The sequence below is a fragment of the Micromys minutus genome, assembly GCF_963924665.1.
Source record: "Micromys minutus genome assembly, chromosome: 31".
Classification (NCBI taxonomy): Eukaryota; Metazoa; Chordata; class Mammalia; order Rodentia; family Muridae; genus Micromys; species Micromys minutus.
This window is the reverse complement of record NC_137966.1, coordinates 23,251,377-23,274,432: the sequence shown is the minus strand read 5'-3', so window position 1 is coordinate 23,274,432 and position 23,056 is coordinate 23,251,377. Positions and strand designations below refer to the sequence as shown.

The 23,056-nt window shown below is 50.4% G+C and overlaps 2 protein-coding genes across 3 annotated transcripts in view; one reads left to right on the top strand and one right to left on the bottom strand.

Moving 5' to 3' along the window:
* The first annotated feature begins 470 nt into the window (after positions 1 to 470).
* Positions 471 to 13,196, top strand: DEXI (Dexi homolog). 2 transcript variants are annotated; one of them, XM_080942388.1, is made up of 3 exons: positions 471 to 1,307; positions 4,053 to 4,203; positions 12,604 to 13,196. In XM_080942388.1, the coding sequence occupies exon 1, from the start codon at positions 886 to 888 to the stop codon at positions 1,171 to 1,173; it is 288 nt and encodes a 95-aa protein (XP_080798514.1). In that variant the 5' UTR covers positions 471 to 885; the 3' UTR covers positions 1,174 to 1,307; positions 4,053 to 4,203; positions 12,604 to 13,196. The 2 variants fall into 2 exon arrangements, with proteins under 2 accessions (XP_080798514.1, XP_080798513.1); XM_080942387.1 differs by lacking the exon at positions 4,053 to 4,203.
* A 3,012-nt stretch (positions 13,197 to 16,208) lies between these two features.
* Positions 16,209 to 23,056, bottom strand: part of CIITA (class II major histocompatibility complex transactivator) — a gene marked incomplete at its 5' end in the record, with an annotated part of 43,121 nt that continues 36,273 nt past the window's right edge. The window contains 5 exons of the mRNA XM_080942115.1: positions 16,209 to 16,249; positions 16,740 to 16,836; positions 18,028 to 18,111; positions 18,219 to 18,302; positions 20,879 to 20,965. Of these exons, the coding sequence (XP_080798241.1) occupies positions 16,761 to 16,836; positions 18,028 to 18,111; positions 18,219 to 18,302; positions 20,879 to 20,965 (331 nt within the window). The 3' untranslated portion in view covers positions 16,209 to 16,249; positions 16,740 to 16,760. The remainder of the gene's footprint in view (positions 16,250 to 16,739; positions 16,837 to 18,027; positions 18,112 to 18,218; positions 18,303 to 20,878; positions 20,966 to 23,056) is intronic.

Here is a 23,056-nt window from a genome sequence, read left to right as displayed (position 1 = left end):
TGGGCTGAAAAGTAAAAGGAAACAATAAGCAACCTTATTGGCCGAAAACTTGACCTGCTTGTGGTACTCTACATCCGGGTGTCAAGGAACCCTATATTGTCGCTGTCAAAGGCACTCAATGATTGATTTTTCTTACCATACCGTGAAAGCACTTCTGGAATAGCTAAGATATTCAGTGGAGTTTCCGGCATTCCTTTTCCACCTGGTGTCATTTAAAAGGGGTAAACTAAGTTCCACAAAGGTGACACACCATCCCTAAGTTCTAGACGCAGAGTCTAGGGAGTGCCAACTGCAGAAGAGCAATTTAGAGGCTGGAGCAACGCCCCCCGTGGGGCGGAGCAAAGGAGTACCCGCCCCCGGACAGCTCGAGCCAATAAGCGTAGACCATTGAGCTAGCCAATAAATGCGGGGGAGCATGCGACTGGCCAATGAGCGAAGAGTCTCTGGGTAGGCGGTGCTGAGAAGGAGCAGAGCGACGCGGCGGCCGCAGCGATGGGCAGTGAGCCTGCGGGGGCGCCGACGGGGCCTGAGGAGCGCCTCGGGGAGACCGCAGCGGGGACCCGGCCTCAACTCTGAGCTGCGGAGGGGGCGCACGAGCGCGGCGCACCAAGCGAGCCGCAGGCCACTTCTAGAGGGGCCCTGAGGGGCGAGCGGCCCATGTGGCCCGCATCCGGATCCCGGGGCTCCGTGATCCGGCCCTGAGCATCTGGGGGGGAGGCGGTGTCAAGAAGCGTCTTCGGAGGCAGCCCGGGGCCCAGCGCTGCCGCCACCGAGCCCCGGGGCGCCCCCTGCATGGCCGAGCTGCCCTCTTGCCGGCCGCCCGGGCGCCGCAGCGGCTGAGGTCGCTGGGATCGCCCGGCCGCCGCCCCCATCGCCGGCCCCTGCATGCCCGGCGCCCGGGTCGCAGCCCACCTGGACGCTCTGGGCCCCCTGGTCTCCTACGTGCAGCCACCGCTGCTGCCCTCTATGTTCTACGTGGGCTTGTTCTTCGTCAATGTGCTGATCCTCTACTACGCCTTCCTCATGGAATACATCGTTCTCAATGTGGGCCTCGTCTTCTTGCCCGAAGACTTGGACCAGGCGCTGGTAGACCTCGGCGTACTTTCAGACCCTGGTTCTGGTCTTTACGATGCCGACTCAGAGCTCGACGTGTTTGATGGATATTTGGAATAAGGTCTTGATTACTACTGTTCCCTACTTGCCTTCCATTATCCGCAACTCTTGGCCTAGACCAGCCGCCCGTACCATGCCGCTGCCACTGGTTGGGGGCACCATCTGGACAAGGATGGGACCCCAGGAAGAGGCCTGTAAGTGCCCTTGAGATGGGGGTGTATTGCGGGGAGGGGAAAGGTGGTGTCCTCGGGCAGACTAACATCCTTCCTCTAACTAAGCCTCCGATTTCTCTGGCCACCTCCTATGGATCTAACTCAGATGCTAGGAATAGTAGTGTCTGGAGAGATTTTGCCCAAGGAAAGGGACTCAGGTTCTACATGAACATTTGGAGTAATCATATAATTTACCTCATGGCTTGTGCAAAAAGCTTTGTACCCAAAACCTTTTGAGGTGAAGCTGTCAGCCCCTCCCCCAAGTCTGTCTTGTTGGTGACCTTGGGGTTTGGGGGAATTACTTGTCCTGAAAGGATAGACTGCTGTCATAAGAGGCACTGGTCACTTTTGTTCTGCGGCCTCTTGAGGGACTAGTTAAACTCAGGGGCTTCAGGCCAAGCCTGTGAGAATGGAACCCTTCAGCAAATAATGCAGCACTTCCTTTTGGCAGTGTTTCTGCTGCTGTATTTGGAGTCAGGTTTCGGAGATCTTGGGTTGTTGGTACTGCAGCTCAGATCCGCAGCGGCTGTCAGTTTCTTAGGCTGCTGCTCTGGAGCAGGCAGGCAGTTCTGAGCTGGTGTTGGCTTTGTCTGCAGTATTTGCAAGGCCTCTCAGGACCTTAGGGTCAGCCGAAGGAACCACAGGGTGGTTTGTACTGAAGACCTGCCTTTGGGCTTCTGCCAAGAAGCTTTGTTCTATGTTAGAGTGGGATAATGTAAATCCAAAGAGGGGTAAGACTGGCTAAAGTCTCCCCAAGGGAAAGAGGACAGCTGGCCTGTATGAGAGAATGCTGGTTCCAGGCAAGTTGTTGGGTCCAGTGAGGTGTCATGGGGCAGGCCTGGTTTGGCAGGCCATGGAGCCCGAGAGGCAGTGAAGAGGCACATGGAGCTGGTGGGCAGGGGCTCCTTTTCGATAACAAATACTAATGCCACCCCAAGGAGGCATTTACCCCTCCTCTCCTGTGTTACCTGATGGTTAACATTGCCATAAGTGGCTGTCTTAGTTTGGAGTACTGTGCCAGAACACCATGGCTCAAACAGCAAGCGTTTCATCCTCATAGTCTTCCAAAGGGCACTAATCCCACTAGAGGGCTCCTCCCTCCTGACCTAATCACCCTTAACAACATCACTGCAGGAACAGACTTTCAACAGTGGACTTTGGGAACACATTGTCTGCTGTAGAAACAATGCACGGTAAGTGGGAAACACATGGAGACAAGGCGTAACTTTGAAGAACTCTTTAGTAAGTTTAATGGTATCCACACAGGTGCCAAGTGCAAGGCAGGACATGCACCAGCTGCCCTGCATTCCTGCCAGCCTGACATCCATTCTGTCACTGAACAGAATACCTATTTGTTGAGTACTCGGTGAGCAAAGGCAGATGGAACCTGGCGTGCACGCCTTCCATGAGGAACACAAGTGGGTACTTAGAAACACAGTGAGTTGTGAGAAGTTTAGAGGCTGTGTTGCTGTGCTGGCTCTGTTTTCACAGCAGCTGGCCTCTGGAGACTAGGCTGCTAGAGGGTGGGAGAAGGCCTCTGAAGGGATGGCAAATATGAACTGAGGCCAGATTTAATAGAAGGAGCCAGACAGAGACCTCAGGAGCAAAGCAGTCTGGGTAGAGGGAATTGTTAGTACCTTTACCTCGATTCGACTCATTCAGCAGCCAAAGGGAGGCTGGAGGTAAAAGAGGTCAGTGGTGGGCCATAGATGATGTGGCCAAGAGCAGTTAGCATCCAGTGACGTCCCAGGCAGGGCATGACACAGTCCAGATTATGTTCTGTAAGATGATTGACAGCTGTGAGCAGAACGGGCTAAAGGGGCCAGGGTAGGAGCAGGGAGCCCTGTGAGGATGCTGTGAGTTGTCCAGCTAGAGGTGACAGTTCAGTCTTGATTGGGAAACAAAACCACACTGGGAAAACCTAACAGATGGGAATCCCTGGGACCCATTCAGAACCTGAGCAGAGACCACAGACCAGTCCTGCGTCCAGGCCTTCTGTATGTTCTCACATGTAGTCATTCAACAAGCATTGGCCCTCCTTTTCTCTGAGAGTCTAGGCTCAGCCCCCTGTGATCCCAAGTTACATCTCTGTCTTTGAGCCAAATAGACTCTCAGGCAGTGTAACTTGGTGAAAATGTCTTATTTTATCTTCTTATCATATCAACAGAAACATTCCTGCTTCCAACTGAAAACATTGGCATATTCTAAGCTCAAAGCCAGAGCCCAAATGCTTTGACATGCGGTGCAACAAATGCTATGTGAGCAGAAACACCAGGAAGCATTTTTTTTTGGGACACTTTTGGCTGACCCTGGGGTTAGGGAAGATAAAGGATATAGAAAGTCCCTCACCAAGGGCTGGAGACTAATGAAACCCATTCACTACACTACCTGTCCCCAACCCAAGCTAGAAGACCTTGGTCCCAGGGCCAGAAAGGCAAGGCCCAAAGGATACAAGAGGAATGACGGGTAGCACCTGGAGTGAAGTGACCCAACCTCGCCTCCTGGCCCCTTCCATACACAGAGACATGCACACAGGACACGCAAGGCAGTGGAGTTTGGGTGACTCTCAGCAACAAAAAGGACATCCACTTTTGCTCCTCACCTCTGGTGTCCAGCTGTGTAATTCAGCTTCTCATACATTTACTGAGCACCTATTTGAGGAGCCAGTGTACAGTCAAGCTTAAGAGCAGTAACTCTAAACTCAGATTCTCCTGATTCAAATTGCAGGCCTAGCCACAGACGTGGGAATGCCATTTAACACATGTTGGTGGCCTCTTTTATAAAACGGGAGCAATGAAAATCTGCCTTGTTGAGAGAACAGAGTTGGACCTCCCTGCATGGTAACTGGTCCATGAACATCAACCACTGTTACGGACAGGTAGGCACCCTCACCTGCCTTGTGCATTAATATTCTTGTCCCATGACTAACAAAAGGACCAGAGACTAATAAACTAGGCTGCTCAGAGATCATGTTCATTGGTACACACACACACACACACACACACACACACACACACACACACACACCTGCCTACCTCTGTCTTCCTGCCTATCTGGGCCCTAGAGACTTTTTCTCATGCCCATAGTCCCCAGGGCACTGGTTCTAGAGCTCTAGAAAGTGGCCTCTGCGGTTTCTATAGAGTGTTCATTGTGGCCCTGGGGGACTAGGGGATGGGGGAAGAGGACTGCTTGCTGGGGGAGAGGACTGGGTGCCTGGCCTGGTAACCTGGTAACCTTAGGGTCTCTCTCTCTCTCTCTCTCTCTCTCTCTCTCAATCTTTGTGTGTGTGTGTGTGTGTGTGTGTGTGTGTGTGTGTGTGTGTGTGTTAACAGTTGGGGTAGGGGTTGCTGACAGCTCATCGGCTAGGTTAGAGAGGCCCCTTGGCCTGGTTAGTTACTACAGTCATGTAACACGTGGCAGGTGTCTACTGGACTTCCCTTGGCATATGAGGCACTATAGAAGAGACACTGTCTCTGGCCTGAGAATGGGGATGATGCCACCAGAGTCTGTGTGGCCTGGGACAGTGTGACTGTAGAATAAGGATGACTCATTCCTTGATCTGGCTTACTCTCAGGCCTCAGATGGCTCACCTGAGGACCACGGCTGATTTCTCAGCCTTTCTTGCCAGACTGTAGCCTTTACTGTCAGCATAATACTCAGCTGAGCACGCTGCTGCCCAGCTGGGATGCCCACTACTCCCATAGGGAACCCATATATTAGATCCCAGTTGTGGGAGAGCTACCAGTAGCCTGTGGACCTGGATCAGGGTGAGGGAAGATGTAAAACAACAGGAAGGAGGCTAGAGGATCTGGGGGACTGGGGGGGCAGGTGCATTCCCTGTTCTGACTCGAGAGACGTGTAGAAGGGCCCATGGTCATAGTACGTCAGCAGTTCTGGCCGTCCCTTTGGGAAGAAAAAGTCTCCAGGCCAGCTGAGATGCCAGTGGCCTCATGCCCTTGGCTCCGAGTTAGCACAGCCTGGAGATTCAGAAGAGTGGGGTCTCCATATCACACTCATCTCCCAGCCTTGGGATCTGTAGCTGAAGGACAAACAGGAGGGCTTCTGTCAGATGTGGCTGCTGCTTTCATCCTGGAACTTCTGAGAACACCAGCTGCATTTGGGAAATAAAATGACACTGAAAGACAGACTTTTTATTTTTGAGACAGGATCTCACTGTGTGGCTCTAACTAGCCTCAAATTCAGGATCTTCTTGCCCCTGCCTCCTGACTGCTGAGTTAACAGCATTGCAAGTAAAGAAAGTGAGGGGCCCTGAGACCAAAGCCAAACAAGATGGCTGTGTCTCCCACACAGCACAGTGGCCACCAGGGAGCAGAAGAGCCTTCCATGCCCACTTCCAGCCCCAGTCACGGCCTCTCCACGCCCGTCTCATCTACACGCTTGCTCCTTTTATCCTGAATTCCTCCAAAAAATCTTTTAGAAAAATTTTAGAATTCTACACTTTTCAGCAAGGTTACAAAAAGAAAGTGTAAAGCACTCCTGTGCTGCCTCCAGCAGAACCTACCTGCATGCCAGCATATATGCTCATGTGTCAGATGCAAGTTCACATTCTCCTCTGTGTATGCACATGAGCACACACATACATATGTGGACAGTCATGTTCTAAACCATTTGAGAGTGTGTTGCGGACACGACGTTCCTTTGTTCCTGAATATTTTTGTCTGTATTTTCCTAAATCAAGGATGTACTTGGTGTTGTAGTGTCCTTGTCAAAGCCAGCAAAATATCATTGTCTTTTGAGATAGGGTTTTTTATAACCAAGACCGGCCTAAAACGGATGCCCCTGCTCTACCTCCCAAGCACTGGAGTTGGGTCCCACCACGCCTGGCTGGAATCAGCACCTGGACAGGGACAGGACCTGGGTGTTCTTCTCTCCGGCTTTATTCCCATCTTCATCTGTCCCCGGAATGTCCTTTAATGATAAAAGTGCATGATTTGAGGTCACTGCTTTCTTTATTCTGGACCAACTGCTCAGCCTATCTTATGTCTTGGTTTGACATTGGCAGTTGCAAGAAGCTGTTAAAGCATTTGTGGGCTGTCTCTGCCTGGGGTAGCTCAGGTCCACCAGAGCTAGGAAATTCAGGTGATATGATCTTGGCAGAAAGAATGCGTCTCCTTGGTACAGCACTCTGAGAACCACATATCCCTCATCTCACAATGGTCCCATTAGCTTTGGTGACATGAGCCAGGTCTCTCCACTACTGAGTTACTGCTTTTCCGTCTAGAGTTTAAGGTGAATAATGCCAGTTTTAGCATTTCATTTGTTTAAAAAATTGAATTAAAAAAAAAAAAAACCATTGGGCATACCTTTAACTCCAGTACTCCAGAGGCAGAGGCAGGATCTCTGAATTCAAGACTAGGCTGGTCTACAAATTAAGCTTCAGGTCAGCCAGGGCTACACATAGGAACCCCGTCTTTAAAAAAAAAAATGCATCAACAACAACTCCAAACAAACTAAAGAACAGCAGCAACAAAAAAGTCTACTTTTTCATGTGGACTTTCGCCCTGTACTCCGTCTGGCCACCGATGGCAAAGGGCGTTCTCTCTTGTTTCCTCCCGGGTGCTGAGGCTGTAGTCTCGGGTCGCTGCATCTGTTTTATGTGTGTAGATGTGCACCATAGTGCCTGGTGTAGGTGGACGGAAACCAGCACTTTGTGAACACCAGGAAAGCCCTCTGCCAACTGAACTACTACCCCAGTTGGACTGTATTTTAGTTTTTTTAGGTGTTTCTGAGAATCTAGCCCAGTGCCTCACACATCCTAAACACACCCTACTACTGAGGTGCACCCCCACATTGCTCTGATCTATTTGTAAATGAGTGCTATGTCACCACGAAAAGAAAGCCAGCCTCTCCTGGCATAGGTGAAAGTAAGTGTCAAATTTACTAATGACGAGGGTGGGACCTACTGTATGTGTTGAGCTAGTACTTCTAGGTGACGTTTCCGAGCACTAGCCTAGAACTTTCTCTGAGAGGAAGACTTGACCAAGAGCAGCAGAGCAATCTGTATGTTTGGTACGAATGTGTGATGGTTCCAGCCAGCTCATGTGACCCCGAAAATTGTTTCCTAGAGTTTTATAGTCACACATTTGGGGTTTAAACCCCAGTTCTACCAACACTTTGGATAAGTGACATCACCTCCCCTAAGTTTCCTTGTCTGTAAATTGGGAATAAGGAAACGTGCCTAGAGGCTTACAGTGATTGAGTGGGTTGGTGACTGATATGTAGGTGACTTGTTAATGGTGTGTGCAGCACCGTGTGATGTGTTAGACCAGGGGACCCCTACCCCAGGAGTTTCCCCCCTTTATTGGGGTTCCTTGATCTTCGGGAGCCAGTAACCAGAAGAGAGCATCACTGCGGACTGCCTGTGACGCAGACTGGGATTGGGATGCTTGGTACCCACTGAGAGTCCGCTGATGCTGATGCCCTTGCAGCTGTCCTCCCACATCCCTAAGGGAAGGCCTCCTACTGGGTGCCTTTCTCACAGAGCTTCCCTGTGTCGCTTTGGGATGCTCACTTGGTAGGCTTCATTAGGTACTGAGAGAAACTGAGGCAGTTTGGTGACTCACCTTAGATGCCCAGCTCTGAGTCATCCACAATTGCCCAGCGTTTCCGAAGTAAGGTGCTGGGCTGGAGGAGTCCCTGGGATGTACCAGAGGAGTTATGGTGCCCTGGTCTTCTGCTCTTTCCTTTCTCTGGCTATAGGTGTCCTCTTCACTGTTTACTTGGCATTACCCCATTACCTTTTAAAAATTATAACTGCTGTTTTTTTTTTCATAGTTATGACAGAGACAAGAAGATCATGAATTTGAGGCCAGCCAATTGTAGTAAGGCCCTACGTCAAAACAATAATAAAAACACTCTTGAATTGGACCGGGCAAAGTGGCTAGTACCACTGAGTTTAGCATTGGGGAGGCTGAGGCAGAAGCAACAGAGCTCTAGTCCAGCCCAGGTTCCACAGTGAAACTATCTCAGAGAGGAAAAAGAATGTTATGGAAAACTACGTTCTTGGGGCTCGTGAAATGGCTCAGCAGGTAAAGGCACTTGCCACCAAGCCTGGTGACCTGAGTTAGAGTCCCAGGACATACCTGGGAGAAGAAGCCAGTCTTATGAAAACGGTCCCCTGACCTCCACATTCACACCCTGGCAGGTAGATGAAATCTATTTTAGACTCGCCTCCAGGCCCTTCATTACTGTACTCCAATATTGTAGAAGCCAAAACACTCCGGTCTGGTCCAGGCATTCTAGACAGGGGATACTCAGCCTGTCTGAATGAGTCATGTCCAGGTGGCATGTGACAGCCACAGGAGCTCCTGGGCAGGCAAATGAAGGCAATGGGGACAGCTGCAGACACACTAGATGGCCCACAGTAATGAGCATGCATAGCCAGTGTAGGGGTGGAATCCAGGCCCACAACACCAGCGCTCACCCAGGATTGACCCGCGTGAAGGGAGGAAGCTTCTTTCTTCTGTCCTTGCAGCTGCCTGAAAGGCGGCCAGATTGCTGCCACACCCTTGGCCATGGGCCAGGTGGCTTCCTGCTACCCAGTCTGCTGCTAGCACAGAGATCCCAGATGTCTGCAGAGCTGGGCAAGCAATGCATTTTGGGTATGTGGAGAAAGTGGGGTATGTCGTGGGTTTCTATAAGAGAAGCACTAATTCTGTGACCCTGAGAAGGCTGTTTTCTGCCTCCCACTGACCACCTTCACTTTTTTTTTTTTTTTTACATTTATTCATGTATGTAGGGGTGGGCATGGGTAAGCCATGGTGCGCATGTGGATGTCAGAGAGAAACTTGTAAAAGTTGTTTTTTTTCCTTCCACCATGTGGATCCTGAGATCAAACTTAGGAAGTCAGACTTGGCAGCTAAGCCACATTGCTGGCCCCCAAATTATATTTTATATGGTTTTCTTTAAATCAACTTTTTAAAAAGTATTTGCTATGTGTCTGTTTCTCTGTGAGTCCATGTACATGTGGGGGGGCGGTAGAGGGCATTGGATTATCTGGAACTGAAGTTATAGACAGTTCTAAACCACCATGTGGGTGCTGGGAACAGAACCTCGGTCCCCTGCAAGAGCAGCAGATGCTCTTAATCATGGGACCATCTCTCCAGTCCGTAAGCTAGCTTTTAAGAGAGAAAATAAAAGCTTTAAAGGAGAGGAACTTGAGTGACAGGCCCCTGGCATCATTGGCTATCACTAACAGACTCAGCAAATGAACTGGAAACCTGCAGCACCTACTGAAACCCAGGTCAAGGTGTGGGCACAGGGACAGAGCTCCTGGGACAGAAGGCTCAGTCAGACCAGCAGCTGCTGTAGTCACAAGGACTGGCAGGAAGTGAGACCTCCTTGGTGGTTCCTACTTCATCCCTGCCCGGGCCAGGGCATCCCTGCAGTAGGTACCCAGGAGGGGGATCTGAGTAGATTATTCTGCTGCAGGCTTCTGAACATGAAGGCTTTCAAGACTTCCATGTCTGCCCAGGGTTCGTTGGAAGAAAGAGCAGCCCCAAGCAGGTTCTGGTGTGATGGGACAAGAGTCTCAGAAAGCCTTTCTAGAAGCCCCAATATAGCTACAGCCTCTGCTTCCCACAAGTTCTGTGAGCAGGTGGAGGGGGTAAAAGGTTGGAGGACCCGTCTAGGGTGGGGTCAGTGGGAACCAGAGAAGGTTCTTAACATGGGAGAGTGTATTCCCAGTTGGCATTTAGCAGGTAGAGGATGGAAGAAAATTTCAGCATATAGCTCCATCCCTACCCCACCCCCACACCATGTTCAGAACTACAGGAGACTTGTCTTCCTGTGGGTGCTGTCCTGTGCAGCACAGCCCTGTGTGGATCTCCAGCACAGCCCACAGTCTCGTCCCATCTTTGGGAAGGTTGCTTCAGGCTAAAGTTGCTCACAACTTGGCACAGTGCCTGGCTTCTCTCTTCTAGCTTGGGGCCTAGTGTGTAAAACATTGGCGTGCAAAATGGGAATAGGAACTGGTGGTACACAGCACTTTTTCCATCTGTGGAAACAGGCACATACTAGATGGTCCAGCCTGGCCTCAAACTCAGTCTTACCCTGTAGCTCAGGCTGGCCTCTAACCTGCCATCCTCTGACCTTAGCTTCCTAGTGCTGGAAACACAGGGCCAGGGCACCACAGCTAGGCAGATTTCAGTACTTCTGAACTGAGCATCTTTTAGTAGTACCTTGTGCCTTCTAAGCTTTGATGTCTTTATCTGTTCACAGACAACATCAGCTCATGGGCTGGTAAGGAGGCTTATTTGGGAGATCTCAGGAACTCCATGTGGAGAGTGGGAAGTGAGAGCAAGATAGACCAGGTGGGCACTGAGCAGACTACCACTGCTCAGAAGCCCCAGGAGCCAGAATGGGGTGCCTTGATGTCACCCCCAGGTACCAGTGAGGGAGCTGGGGTGTTGGTACACTACCTTCCTGGCAGTCACCGGTGGGAAGCAGCTTGCTGTGGAAGCCATTAACTCTCCTGTTCTTATAACTGGGGCCCAGTCAATCTCTGGAAACAGGACAAAGGTCTCAGGATCAGGGTACTCAGGGCTGGGGAAGGTAGTTGGAAGGAGGGGACATGTTGTGTGACAACAGCGCTGGGTGCAGTGGCAACCCTGATTGTGGTTGTCCCCATTTGTTACCAGTGCCATGCCACCTCTCCTGCACTACTTGTGACTGCTTCTCTAAGCCTCTGTTTTGCAACCTGTAAAATGGGGAGAGACACAGTTCCTGGTGGAAATGGTTACGCTTGCTTACTGGCTCTTTGAAATAGGTGGGGGACAGTTTTGGCAGCCACAGTTGACCGGAGATGCTACCAGCTTTTGCTGGTTGGGGGCTAGAGCTACTGCTAAATCTATGATGCCAACAGTCACCTCACATACCCCTGAATGTCATTGAGCAGGGCGCACTGCATGCTTCACAGAGAAATTCCACAGGATGCTCAGGGGTGTTTATAGAGGAAAAATCTGAGGCAGGCTAAAAGGAGGGGGACCTGGGTACCCCACTGTTACAGAGATGCTGATGACAGCTAAAACGGAAGTGAGAGGACTGGAGGAGACAGCATGACATAGGCCAGGACTTCCAAGTGATGCTGTGTCTGGGAAGAAAAGCCAAGTAGAGCACAAAGTTGACTGGCTAGCTTTCTGTTAGCGAAGTCCTTTCCCAGCCAGATGCGAGGCACTGCCCACGCCCTGGGGCTTACTCAGCTGCCCCCACTTGATCTCCCTGATGGCTGAGATCCTTCTCTGACTGTAGCATCTTTTTTCTCAACCTGAACACCTGGCCGAACCTCTTTTGCCATGGAAAACTACTGTGGTTCTCGAAAATCATAGAAGTGAAGCAAATTACTTAATAAGAACTGGAAACAGCCCCCACCCCCTGCCCCAGGAGCTAGGCATGCAGCTCGGTTGGTAGAATGCTTGCTCAGCATGTATTTCACCCAACCCTGAGTTCCAAGTTCCATCTCAGCAGCGCATAAGGTCCCAGCACTTGTGAGGCAGAGGCAGAAGAGTCAGAAGATGAAGGCTATCCTGGGCTATCTACATGAGACCCTTGCCTTCTGGAAATGATGAAAAAAATAGGGTGGGAGAGGAGGCTCAAGGGGACTTTGGGCTAACTAAGGTGCTGTTGGCGGTTAATGGTTAATGGCCGCTGGCAGAGTGGGCGTTATCTTCAGCCATGTGTAGCTTCTAGACAGTTTCCTGTGTTCCTGCAAATAATTCCTCAACTGTGGTCATGTGGGCAACCCCAGTTAAACTCAGTCATCATAAAAAGAGACCTTAAAGTGGAAAGCAAGAGGAGAGAGGAAAGACAGCATGAAAGAGAAACGAGAGAATGCCCTGCTATATTATACACATGTAGGAACTTGTCAAAGAATTAAAAATGATTTTTAAGGGGCTGCAGAGATGGCTCCACAGTTAAAAGCACTGACTGCTCTTCCAGAGCACCTGGGTTTAATTTTTAGCACCCACATAGCAGCGTACATCTGTCTGTAACTCCAAGATCTAACACCCTCAAACATACATGCAGATAAAACACCAGTGCACCTACAATACAAATAGACACATTTCTAAAAGCTAAGAAATTATGTTTAAAAGGAAAGGAGGAAGGAAGAGGAAAAGCATCCTCGGCCCGAGCATGGGGCTCTGGAGAGTTTAAAACCTGAGGAGAGCAAGGCTTCCTCGCCCCACCCAAGCCGTAGGGAGACAGCCCCACCCGAGGTGCCTTGGCCCTGTTGGTGACTGTCCTTTGTCTTCTTGGTTAGGCCTGCTCGTGCCAACAACCGGGTTCCTGCCCCAACCCAGGCATCTGCCAGGAGAAGTGAGGACTCAGTGCCAGGATGGGGAGTTGCCAGGCCCTCCGAACGCCTCGCCTGCCACCTGGCTCTCTGCTGTCCTGGATCTGGCTTGTGACTCGCTACCTTTGTGATGGATGTTTACAGGAACCCAACCAGACGTCACCTCTCTGCACTTCACCCCCAGCTGCACCTGCCTCCCCCACGTAACCTCCGGGAAGGACATGGAGAGCTCAGGTGGTATACGGACTCATACTTAGGCCTTCGGGCGCTCCCCTCAGCGCCATTCGATGCCGGTTGACCTGAAGCCTGGGAAGACTTCAGACCTAAGACCGTTGATCAGAGTTTCAGGGAGTCACTCTGAAGAGGGCTATGCCAGAGCCCAGGACGGGGTCTAACCTCTCCAGGTTGAGAACTGAGATACAGCACTGGGGAAAGCCATGCTGTCTCTGGCTAGAAATCTATTTTTGGAAGTGTGAGTGGTGTGTAAAGTGTGAATGATGTAGATCCTTGATTTCCATAAACCTGTAAAAGCAATACTTAGAGGCTGACTTATTTCATTAAAAAAAAATGTAAGCAACTCAAATCTCCTTTGCCTTGTCTGGTTGCTGGTGTGTGTGTGTGTGTGTGTGTGTGTGTGTGTGTGTGTTGAATTGACTCCTTCCCTATGAATGCCAACTCTCCAACATGGGACCCACAACTTACCTACCTCTTGGGATGGCACCATAACCAAAAGGTTATCCCGGACCCCACTCTAGTGCAACCCTCAAGTGTCCACAGCCCAGGAGCCTTTGTACAGTGCATGGTCCAGCCAGCCACACCCAGCAGTTCTGTCTAGGAGGCATCTTAAATTTGCTAAGATGTAAGATTTCCAGCACAGAAACCTAGAGCATTTTGTTCACACATGTCCTCAGTGCACGTTACAGAATGCCGAACAGGAAACTGCTGAGGATTAGCCATCCTTCTCACATTGACTGAGAACCTACTATGGACAAGGCTCCTGACTGGGGTAGAGAGCCCAGGGATGATCAGAACAGGCAAATTTCATACTTCCCTAGAGCTCACATCCTATACAGGCAGACAACAAAAGTTCGAGAAAGGAAATATTGAGGTGGAGTTGGAGAATGGGGCACAGAGGAACAGGAGACAGATCTGCAGGAAGTTTCTCCTGCAGAGTCCGGTAGGAAGTCTGCCGTACAGAGTCTGGGAAGGAGCATTCCAGGCAGAGGCAGGAATAAAACAGGGCTGAAGAAATGCCGAGAGCTCCTGTATTGAGCTGCCTTCTGGGTTTTCATTTGTTGAGACAAGGCCTCCCTTTGTAACAGAGCAGGCTGGCCTTGAATTCACAGAGAGCTGGGGTTAAAGGTATATGCCACCACACATGATCCTCATGTTTTCCAAGATTTATTTATGGGTGGTTTGCCTGTGTGCGTGTATGTGCACCAAGTGCACCCAGTGCCCATGGAGTCCACAAGGGGGCAGCGGAACCCCTGCCAGGCATTGTTTTCAACTCTTAATTTTTTTTTTTTTAAAATGGGCTAGAGAATGCTCAGTGACTAAGCACTTGCTGCCTTTGCAGGGGACCGAGTTCTGTTCCCAGCACCAGCATCGAGGCTCATCACCACCAGTAGCTCCAGTGCATACACAGTGCACAGACACTTGCCAAGGAGAACGTGTGTTTGTTAGTTCTCCCTTCCATAGTGTGGTCCTGGGGATCAAGCTCAGGTCACCAGGCTTGCTTTACCCCCTCAGCCATTAACCATTCTATTAATACTGTTTCCACACTGAGTCTTTATGTAACCCAGGAGAGAAGATACTGTTGACTGCCCATTTGGAAACTTGCCTTGCGTATATGGCAAAGTGGAGCATGAAACCAGGCGGCTCAGCCTGGTGTTGTGCAGTCTTTGGAGCCAAAGGACCTAAGATGCTTCCCAGCACACAAGATCAAGAACCAGTGAGGTTTGTTGAGCATTTACTATATCCCTGGTACTATAACGAGTGTCTTACCCAATCAACTCGTTAAAAGGTGACAGCCATCAACAAGGTAACCAGAGACATTTTTGGCATCTTCAGACAGACCAGAGGCCTACCTTGGAGAGTGCCTCAGTGCTGTCCCCTGTACTTTCATGTGCCACCCCTGAGCCTGATGCCTAACAGTTCGTAATGTAAGCCTAAGCTGCAGCTGGATCTGTCTCTTTAAGAATCACCCCCGAGTAGCCGTGCAGACTCCCAACCCCAGGCCCTCCAGCCCAGTTCCCCTTTCCTGGGATGTGCCAGTCCTGCTGACATCAGGACAGGCATGCTGGAGCTATGCAGACAGCTCCCTCTGCCAAGGCAAGAAAGCAAGCTGTCACTGTCCTGGGGGAGGGATCAATGGTGCCTGAGCTCAAAGGTGGTGTCCCAGAGAAAACAGGAACAATGGCACTGGTGCTGCCAAGCCCTTTGGGCTAGCTGCAGCCAGGGTCAGCCAAGGCTACAGACCTGCTCCCAGGATGCAGCAGGGCAGTAGAGAGGACGCGCCATCTTTGTACGGTGGCCACAGCTTCGGTCCTCAGGTCCGGGAGTAAGAACTTACCACTGCATCTTTGGAAGCTCCAAAGATCTTTGCAGTGAAGACAGGATCTCAGCAGTGGTGGCCGCGTGCAGAATGTGGTGGAAACAATACTGTGTGGCCCTGAGGCCTGTTCTGAACAGCCTACAGCTGGCCTGCATCTCCTCACGTTCTCCTCTCTGGTGGTCCCCCCTATAACATAGCTATAATGCTTCAAGGAGGGCAAGCCCCAGCCAGCTGTCCCAACAAGGACTCAGGGCTCCTAGGCAGCAACCTGTGTCACATGGCAGACATACACTCAAGATGGTCCCAGCCTGACTTCTGGGTTGGTGGGGACGGCTGGGCCTGCCTGGTGGGCAGATGTGGGTTGGCTTAAGTTACTGTGGTTCCGGCTGGTTTTGGTTTGCTTGCTTGTTTGTTTGTTTGTTTGTTTTGCATCAGATGAGACAGAAGGTGTCCCCAGATGGGACTTGTGGGATAAACCAAGTCCTAGAGCTTCAGTGAGCGTAGCTGGTGCATTTAAAGTGTAGTGAGTATGAAGGAGAAGCCGGAAAACTCCCCACTGCAGCCCTGAAGTGGACCATCCCTGGCTCTTGGTTCACATGCAAGGCCTGACTTGGCTTTGACCTAAAGTTTATGGAAACAGTTCCACAGGCTCTTGTCACATCTGGCAGTCTGCAGGCCAGCACTGCCCTTAGTGTCTTCAGAGCCTCCAGGAGGCCCTGTTGGGAGTGGTAGGAAGACATGCTTTCTCCCAAGGCAGGCTCTGGATGCTTCAGTTCCTCACTCTGGCCTTCGGGCTCCTGGGTGAACCTGGGCCTGTCTGCCAGTGCTCACGGGTGCAGAACGCTGTCTTCGTACCCGGCGCTGTAAGAGCCTGCAGCTGGTCTTGGAGTCTGCAGCTGAGCAAGACATGTACCCATTCCTCATGTAGGCAGGGCCCAACTCTCAGCCTGCAGGGCAGGGTGACAGGGCGCTGACTCTCGTGGGATATGGCCCACAGGAAGGCTGAGTCCACAGTACCTACTTCAAGGTCCAGCGTGGTCAGTGTCACCAGAGTACATGCTGTGGGAGATCAGGAGAGGCAGGTGACTCAGCAAAGCTTCCAGAAGAGCAGCCATGACAGAGGATGTGGGGAACTGAAGGAGGGGCTGGGGGCAACTACAACACAGGCCAGGGGAGAAAGTGGACAGACACGGGGCAAGGGGACAATTGTCTTCATGTTGCTGGCAGAAAATGTTTTAATTTCATATGAAGATGAAACAGCAGCAAGAAAGACATAGAGCCTCAAAAGAAGGACTTCTCAAGAATGGGGATTATATGCGACAGGCTCAGCCTGTTTTTCCCTGGATTTTAAGCCTGACCTCAGAGAGGTTCCTTGGCCCAAGTCCCCAAAGTCTGGAGAATACCTGCCAATTTGGAGACAGGATAGCTCCAGATGACACATGGATTCAGGACAACTAACCAGCATGGCTTGGTGCCCTTAGTCGCCCCTCACAAGGACACTGACCCAGATATCCCTGCTGGTCTTGCTCCTAGAGTTCAACATGGTTACCTTGTCCAGGGCACAGCAAGATCATCTCAGGCTGATCCGGGCATCCAGCTGCTGCAGGTGTTCCTGAACCCCAAAGGGGATAGTGGGTGTCCACATTCTGGAGAGAGGACATGGGACCCCAGGGCCAGGTTAGAGGAAATGTGGCAGGACACCTGAGGACAAGCCCTACCTCCCACTCTGTCCAGAGCCTTCACCACGTCCCATCTGGCAGGGCACAGACCAGCATGGGAAAAACAGAGCGTTAGGAGCCCTGCTTTCAGCCCCATTTGCTGTGTGACCTTGAGAACGTCTACTCTGTGCCTACTCTGTGCCATATTCTCTCTAGCTGTAAAGCCGATCCTGTTATGGTTTCTGTTTGGTCCATCCTGCACAGGATCACGTTTTGAATGCTTCCTCCCCAGACTGGGACACTAGTTTGAAGGCTGTGGCATCTTTAGGCAGTGAGACCTGGTTGGTGGAAGTAGGTCATGTGACTGGATCTTTGAAGGTAAAAGCCTGACCAGTTCCGGCAGCTCACTGCTTCCTGATGGGCAGAATGACTCACCCCTTGTGACTGTGAGCACGGCTGCACCTCTCTTTCATCTCTGCTGGGTATTATGGTCACAACAAGAAAGGAATCTAGAGATGCCACTGTGTACCTGAGAGGGCAGGTACAGCTATGCAGAACAAAGCCATCTGACCAGCAGAAGGTGCTGGATTCCAAACATCACTGTGCCTTAGTAAGAGTAAGTTAAAAGTTGGCATAGCACATACATCTCTGGTACCCACACTCAGGAAGCTGAGGCAGGGGGATCATGAGTTCAAGTGCAATTCTGTTTCAAAACCAAGCAAAAGATGAGCTTGCTATTTTTTACGTCCTAAGAATGACTGGATTAGGCAATTTCATACGATTCGCCCTCATGAAATATTTATTGAGTGTTTGTGTGGCAACATCATCCTAAAAGTTTAGGGTGGGGACATGGCTCAGGTAGTGGCCTGCTTGCCTAGCATATACCAAGTTTTGACTATGGTCCCACTGCCACATGAAATTGAATGTGGCAGTGCATGCTTAGAATTCCAGCACTTGGAGACAGTCACCCTCATGAGACCCCACCCCAACCAAAAAATGTTTTTCTATATCTCGACTAACATAACCATGGCAAGTCTTGTCTGCAGATATTACCATCCTTATCTCTGAGACCAGCAGGTAAATCACTTGCCATCCCAGGATCAGGTACTGGTTGGCAGGGGTGGGATTTGAATTCTAGAGACACTCACAGACTCCAACCCTGGGGTCGATGTGACTTACGCCAGTGTTTCCACCTGAGGGCACTTCTGAAGGCTGGAGGCCAGCTGCTGGGCACCGGCAGCCGTGAACTTGTTGAACTGCACACTGAAGAGAGCCCATTGTGAGCAGCGGCGACTCCCACCTCAACCCTTCTCACGATACAGTGGGGAGATCCTCTGCCTCCCCACATACCACCCAGAGCCTACACTCACTCCATCACCCGCAGGGACACCATGTCCGGAAGTACTTGTGCCAGGCTCTTGGCTCCTTCGTCACAGATACAGTTATTGTATAAGCTGTGGGCAACAACGGAAAGAAGAAGGTTTGAGGTGCTGGACCAGCTCAGGCCAGGTGATAGCCACTTTCAACTGAGAATACTGCTGCTTTCTATCTACCATCTACTATCGATCTATCTACTATCTACTATCTATCTATCTATCTACTATCAATCTATTTATCATCTACCTATCTATCATCTATCTATCTATCTATCTATCTATCACCTATCTATCTACTATCTATCTATCTATCTATCTATCTATCTATCTACCTATCTATCATCTATCTACCTGAAGACAAGTTCCCATGTAGCCTCGCACTGGCCTGGAACTTGGTATGTAGTCAAAGATGACCTCTAACTTCTGAGTACTGGGTTACAGTGCACCATATCCAGTTTATGCAGTGCTGGGGATGGAATGAACATGCTAGGCAAGCACTCTAAGAGCCAAGCTACATCCCTGCTGTCCCATTTTACAGATAGACTAATTGAGGCCCAGAGAGTTGAGGCCACCTATTTATAGTTCCACAGTGAGCTAAAGGCACAATAACATAGGCAGTAAGTTGTACACTGTAATTACAGCTACTTAGGAAACTGAGGCAGAAGGGTTACAAGTCCAGCCTAGAATACATGAGACCTTGTCTCAAATTAAAACTTTAAAAAATTTTTTCATTATATGTGTATATGGGCATTTTGTCTTCATGTACGACTGTGCTTCATACGTAGTGCCTGAGGAAGCCAGAAGATGGCATTGGATCCCCTGGGACTACAGTTTACAGATGGCTGTGAGCCACTGTGTGGGTGTTAGAAATGGAATCCAGGCTCTCTGCAAGCGCAGCCAGTGTTCTTAACTACAGAGCCATCGCCACAGCCCCTCAAAAATAGAAAGTTAAGAAGGCTGGAGTCACAGTTCAGTAGTAGAATGCTTGTCTGGTATACATGAGGTATCTCAGGGCTCCACACTCAGTAAAACACACATACACACAGAGGGAGCGGGAGGGAGATGGGGGAGGGGAGAGGGGAGAAGGAGGGGGAAAGAGAGGAGAAGATGGGGGAAGAGGAAAGAGAGAAGAGAGGAGAGGAGAAAGGGGAGAGAGGGGAAAGACAGGGGGAAGGGGAAAACGGGAGAGAAGGAAAAGGAGAGGGAGAGGGGGAAGTAGAGAGAGGGGGGAGGGAGGGGGAGGGAGGGGGAGAGGGGCTGGGAGAGAGGAGGGAGAGGTAGGGGGAAGGAGGGGGAAGAGGAAGGGGAGGGAGGAGGAGGAGGAGAGGGGGAGAGAGAAGGGGACGGGAGGGGAAGAGAAGGGAGGAGGAGGGGGAGAGGGGTGTTTCTCAGCCCAAAGCACGGAGACTATAAGGGGAACAACTTCCCAGGTTTGCAGACATGCCTCTGTCTAGCCACTCCGTTTCCTACACACACTGCTGCTCATTTGTACAATGGATAGGAGGGGTCACTGCAGGGAAAGTGGGTGGGTTCTTGATGGTTTATGCTGCAGGCTGTTAGCCAGGTCTCACAGCATAACACACAGAAACTGCTGAGGGCCATATGAGATGCCACAGAAGGCCACGGGAAGAAGAACCCTGGCGACTCTGGGGGCTTTGAGCTTGGCATGGATGTATTCTGTATTATGAGATAGCCATAGCCATCTGTAAGTTCACTCCCAGGGGACCTTCTGTCATTTCCTGGCCTCTGCACGTACTGTGTGTGTGCCACATGGGTGTGTATGTAGATGATACACACTCACACAATTTAACAGTTAAAAAGGAGAAAGCAAGTATTTGCTGTTCTCTGACTCCTGCCACATGCCCTCCCACCATCAAGGGCTGTACCTCCCACTGTGAGCTCAAAGAACCCTTTCCTTCCTTAAATTGTCTTTATGTGGTCACAGCAACAATAGTGTTAGTATCCTTCCTGTGGAGGTGCCTGCCTGTATGACCTAGACTTTCCTGACCTCCACACCCCCACCAGGGATACCCTTGTTAGGGAATATTGTACGCTTAGCACAACCTGAGGGTGTTAGGTGGAAGTACATACATTATGAATTGTGCAGGGCACAAGAGGACCTGGTTGTAGGGATATAGGAGCAGCTGCCTCAGCAGAAGACACCTTTCCTAGAGCATGACTCGGGGAAGGAAATCCTTTCCCAGCTGACTAGCCAAGAGCTAGTCCTGAGCTGAATGACTGGGGTTCTGGTCCAAACTCAGTTTCCCTCCCAGTCTCCTAGTACCAGACTTGCTGAATTTGCAAGTTGGAGATGCTACACCTCAGTCTTCCAGAAGGTGGCAGTGTGAGCACTGGCTGGAATGATCTTGGATGACCCAGAAGTCAGCACTGCTGGGCTCTCCAGTTGGCACTTCCTCTGGTAAGGGGCAACCATCCCCTGCTAACTAGGGACAGCACTGGGGTATGACACATGATCCACTGACGTGGTTTGTATTTTACAGATGAAGAAATGGAGGCTCGGAACTAGTAAGCAACTTGCCCCAAGGCTGTGGTAATGTTCCACAAAGACCTTGCAGCCAGCAAAAGAGGATCCTTCATCCCCCAGCCCCCCCCCACCCCACCCTCGTCTCCCCACCTCACTCAGCCTCACTCACCTCAGCCTTAGGAGGGACTTGGCTAGGGCCGGCAGGGCTTCTGCAAGCTTGCAAGCACCCACGTCGGTGATACTGTTCTGGGACAGGCTAGGGGGACACAGGGAGGAAACGGTTCAGGACCCAAGTGGAAGACTCCCCCTTTCTCACTGCCTGGAAATGCACCACCTCACAGGTGGTCTGTAGCCACACACCTGTGACAGCAGCCGTGGGAAGGGTCATGGATAATGAGGAACCACTCACAAATATGAAGGTTTTGTGACGGGGAGAATGGGTTTGGGGGTGAGGGGTAGGTGGCAGAGAAAGAGTCTCCTGCTCCACCTTCTGTCTGATTTGATAGTGCTCTTTCCCCCCAGGGATGTTTTCCAGCACTACGCACAGTAGGTGCTTACTAAATGCGTATATGTCCAGGAATAGAAAGGAAGGGGGATGGAGGGAGGGGCTGCGTGAGGGAGGACTGAGAGGAGAGGAGGGTGTGACCAGGATGTAAAGTGGATAAATAAATTAATGGGGAAAGGAAAAGGTCAGAAGGAGAGAGGAGAAGGGAGGAAAATTATCCTGTGATGTGCCCAGACCATTGTAAATTATAGAGACGTCTACACTGTACATCAAGGGAAATTACACACAAATCCTGGGGTATTTTTAGGCTTCCTAACCTTGTTTATAACATGGAGTGTTGACAGATTTTTTTAAGTGTCTTGTTTGTTTTGTTGTGGGAATTGAACCCAGAGCCTTATGTGTGCTAGATAGTTTACATTATCACTGCCATGTTCTCAGTGCTTTTATATTTAGATGATTGTTATTATTGTTGTTGTTGTTGTTATTATTATTATTATTATTAGTGAAGTTGAGAATTAGAGCTCCTGGAAATACTCTGTCTGCAGAGACCGATTGATGATTGTGAGGAGGTTAGAAGAGGCCGAAGAACAGCCAGTCCTTGCCCACCCTGTGTTAGAACTGATATCCTGTGGCTGGTGGATAAAATCCTCTTGAAATCTATTAACTTAGCTGGCCACTAGCTTCCACCAATCCAAAAGCTAAGCCTGTCATCAGAGGACATCTTGGGCCTGTAGAAAAGCTTCTGTTACTTGACATATCTGCTTCTCTAATGTTCCTATTGATATATGTTTTGTTTTTCCAGACAGGTTTCTCTGTGTGGCCCCGGCTGTCCTAAAACTCTCTGTGTAGACCAGGCTGTCCTTGAACTCACAGAGATCCTCCTGCCTCTGCCTCCCAAGGGCTGAGATTAAAGACATGCACCAGCAGTGCCTGGCTCTGCCAGCGTATTTTAAACTTGCTGGATTTATGACTGTCTTTGTTCTGTAAAACTATAAAACTCCATGGAGCTGCCTCCGTGTTGGAACGTGGAGTTTGGGGTGACCTGGATCTGTGTTCCTGAGCCATGGTCACTCAAAATGGCTCCCAAACTCTTAGCCTCTTTTGGGATGACAGCAGTGTTTCTGCATTGGCACATGAGTTCTGGAGACCAGATCTCCCTGTCTGTGCGGCAAGAGCCTTCACCCTCTGAGGCATCTTATTGGCCCCTTTTACAGTTTTTGTTCTGAGACAAGGTGTCATTGTGTAGCCCAGGCTGGCCTTGAACTCAAAGATCCTCCTGCCCCAGTCTCCCCAGTACTGGAATGGGTCACAGGAGTCTGCCCTCAAATGTCCAGTGGGATATCCTGCCTGTCTCCGAGCACCTAAGCCACCATAACTTCCCAAAGCCAGAGCCTGAAAGACAACCTCCACCACACAGTGCTTGGCTGCCGAGCCCCGCCCTGCCCCTCCTCTCTCAGCATCCCAGCATAGCTTTCATGCATTACACTTTTATTGCAGTGTGTTTAATTTGATACTTTTTCTTCTTTCTCTTTGTAGTGTGTGTGGGTCGCATACACAGGGGACAGTGTACAGGAGTCAGTTTTCCCTTCTGCTGTGTAGGTCCTGAAGATGGAACTCAAATTGTCAAGCTTAGCAGCAGCCACCTTCACTGACTAAGATGCCCTGCCAGTCCCTCCTCCACCATTTGTTTTCTGAGACTGATTTACAGGCTAGCCCTAAACTTGTGGTTATCCCACTGTCTCAGATTCCCTGGTGCTACTATGCCCAGCTCACTGTATTTTAATTATGGTTTATTTATTTGTTTGCTTCTGGCTTATTGTATGTGAAGAGGCCTGAGGTCAG

Excerpts from the sequence above, each read along its gene's own strand:
- DEXI (XM_080942387.1), top strand. The coding sequence starts at position 886 with ATGCCCGGCGCCCGGGTCGCAGCCCACCTGGACGCTCTGGGCCCCCTG.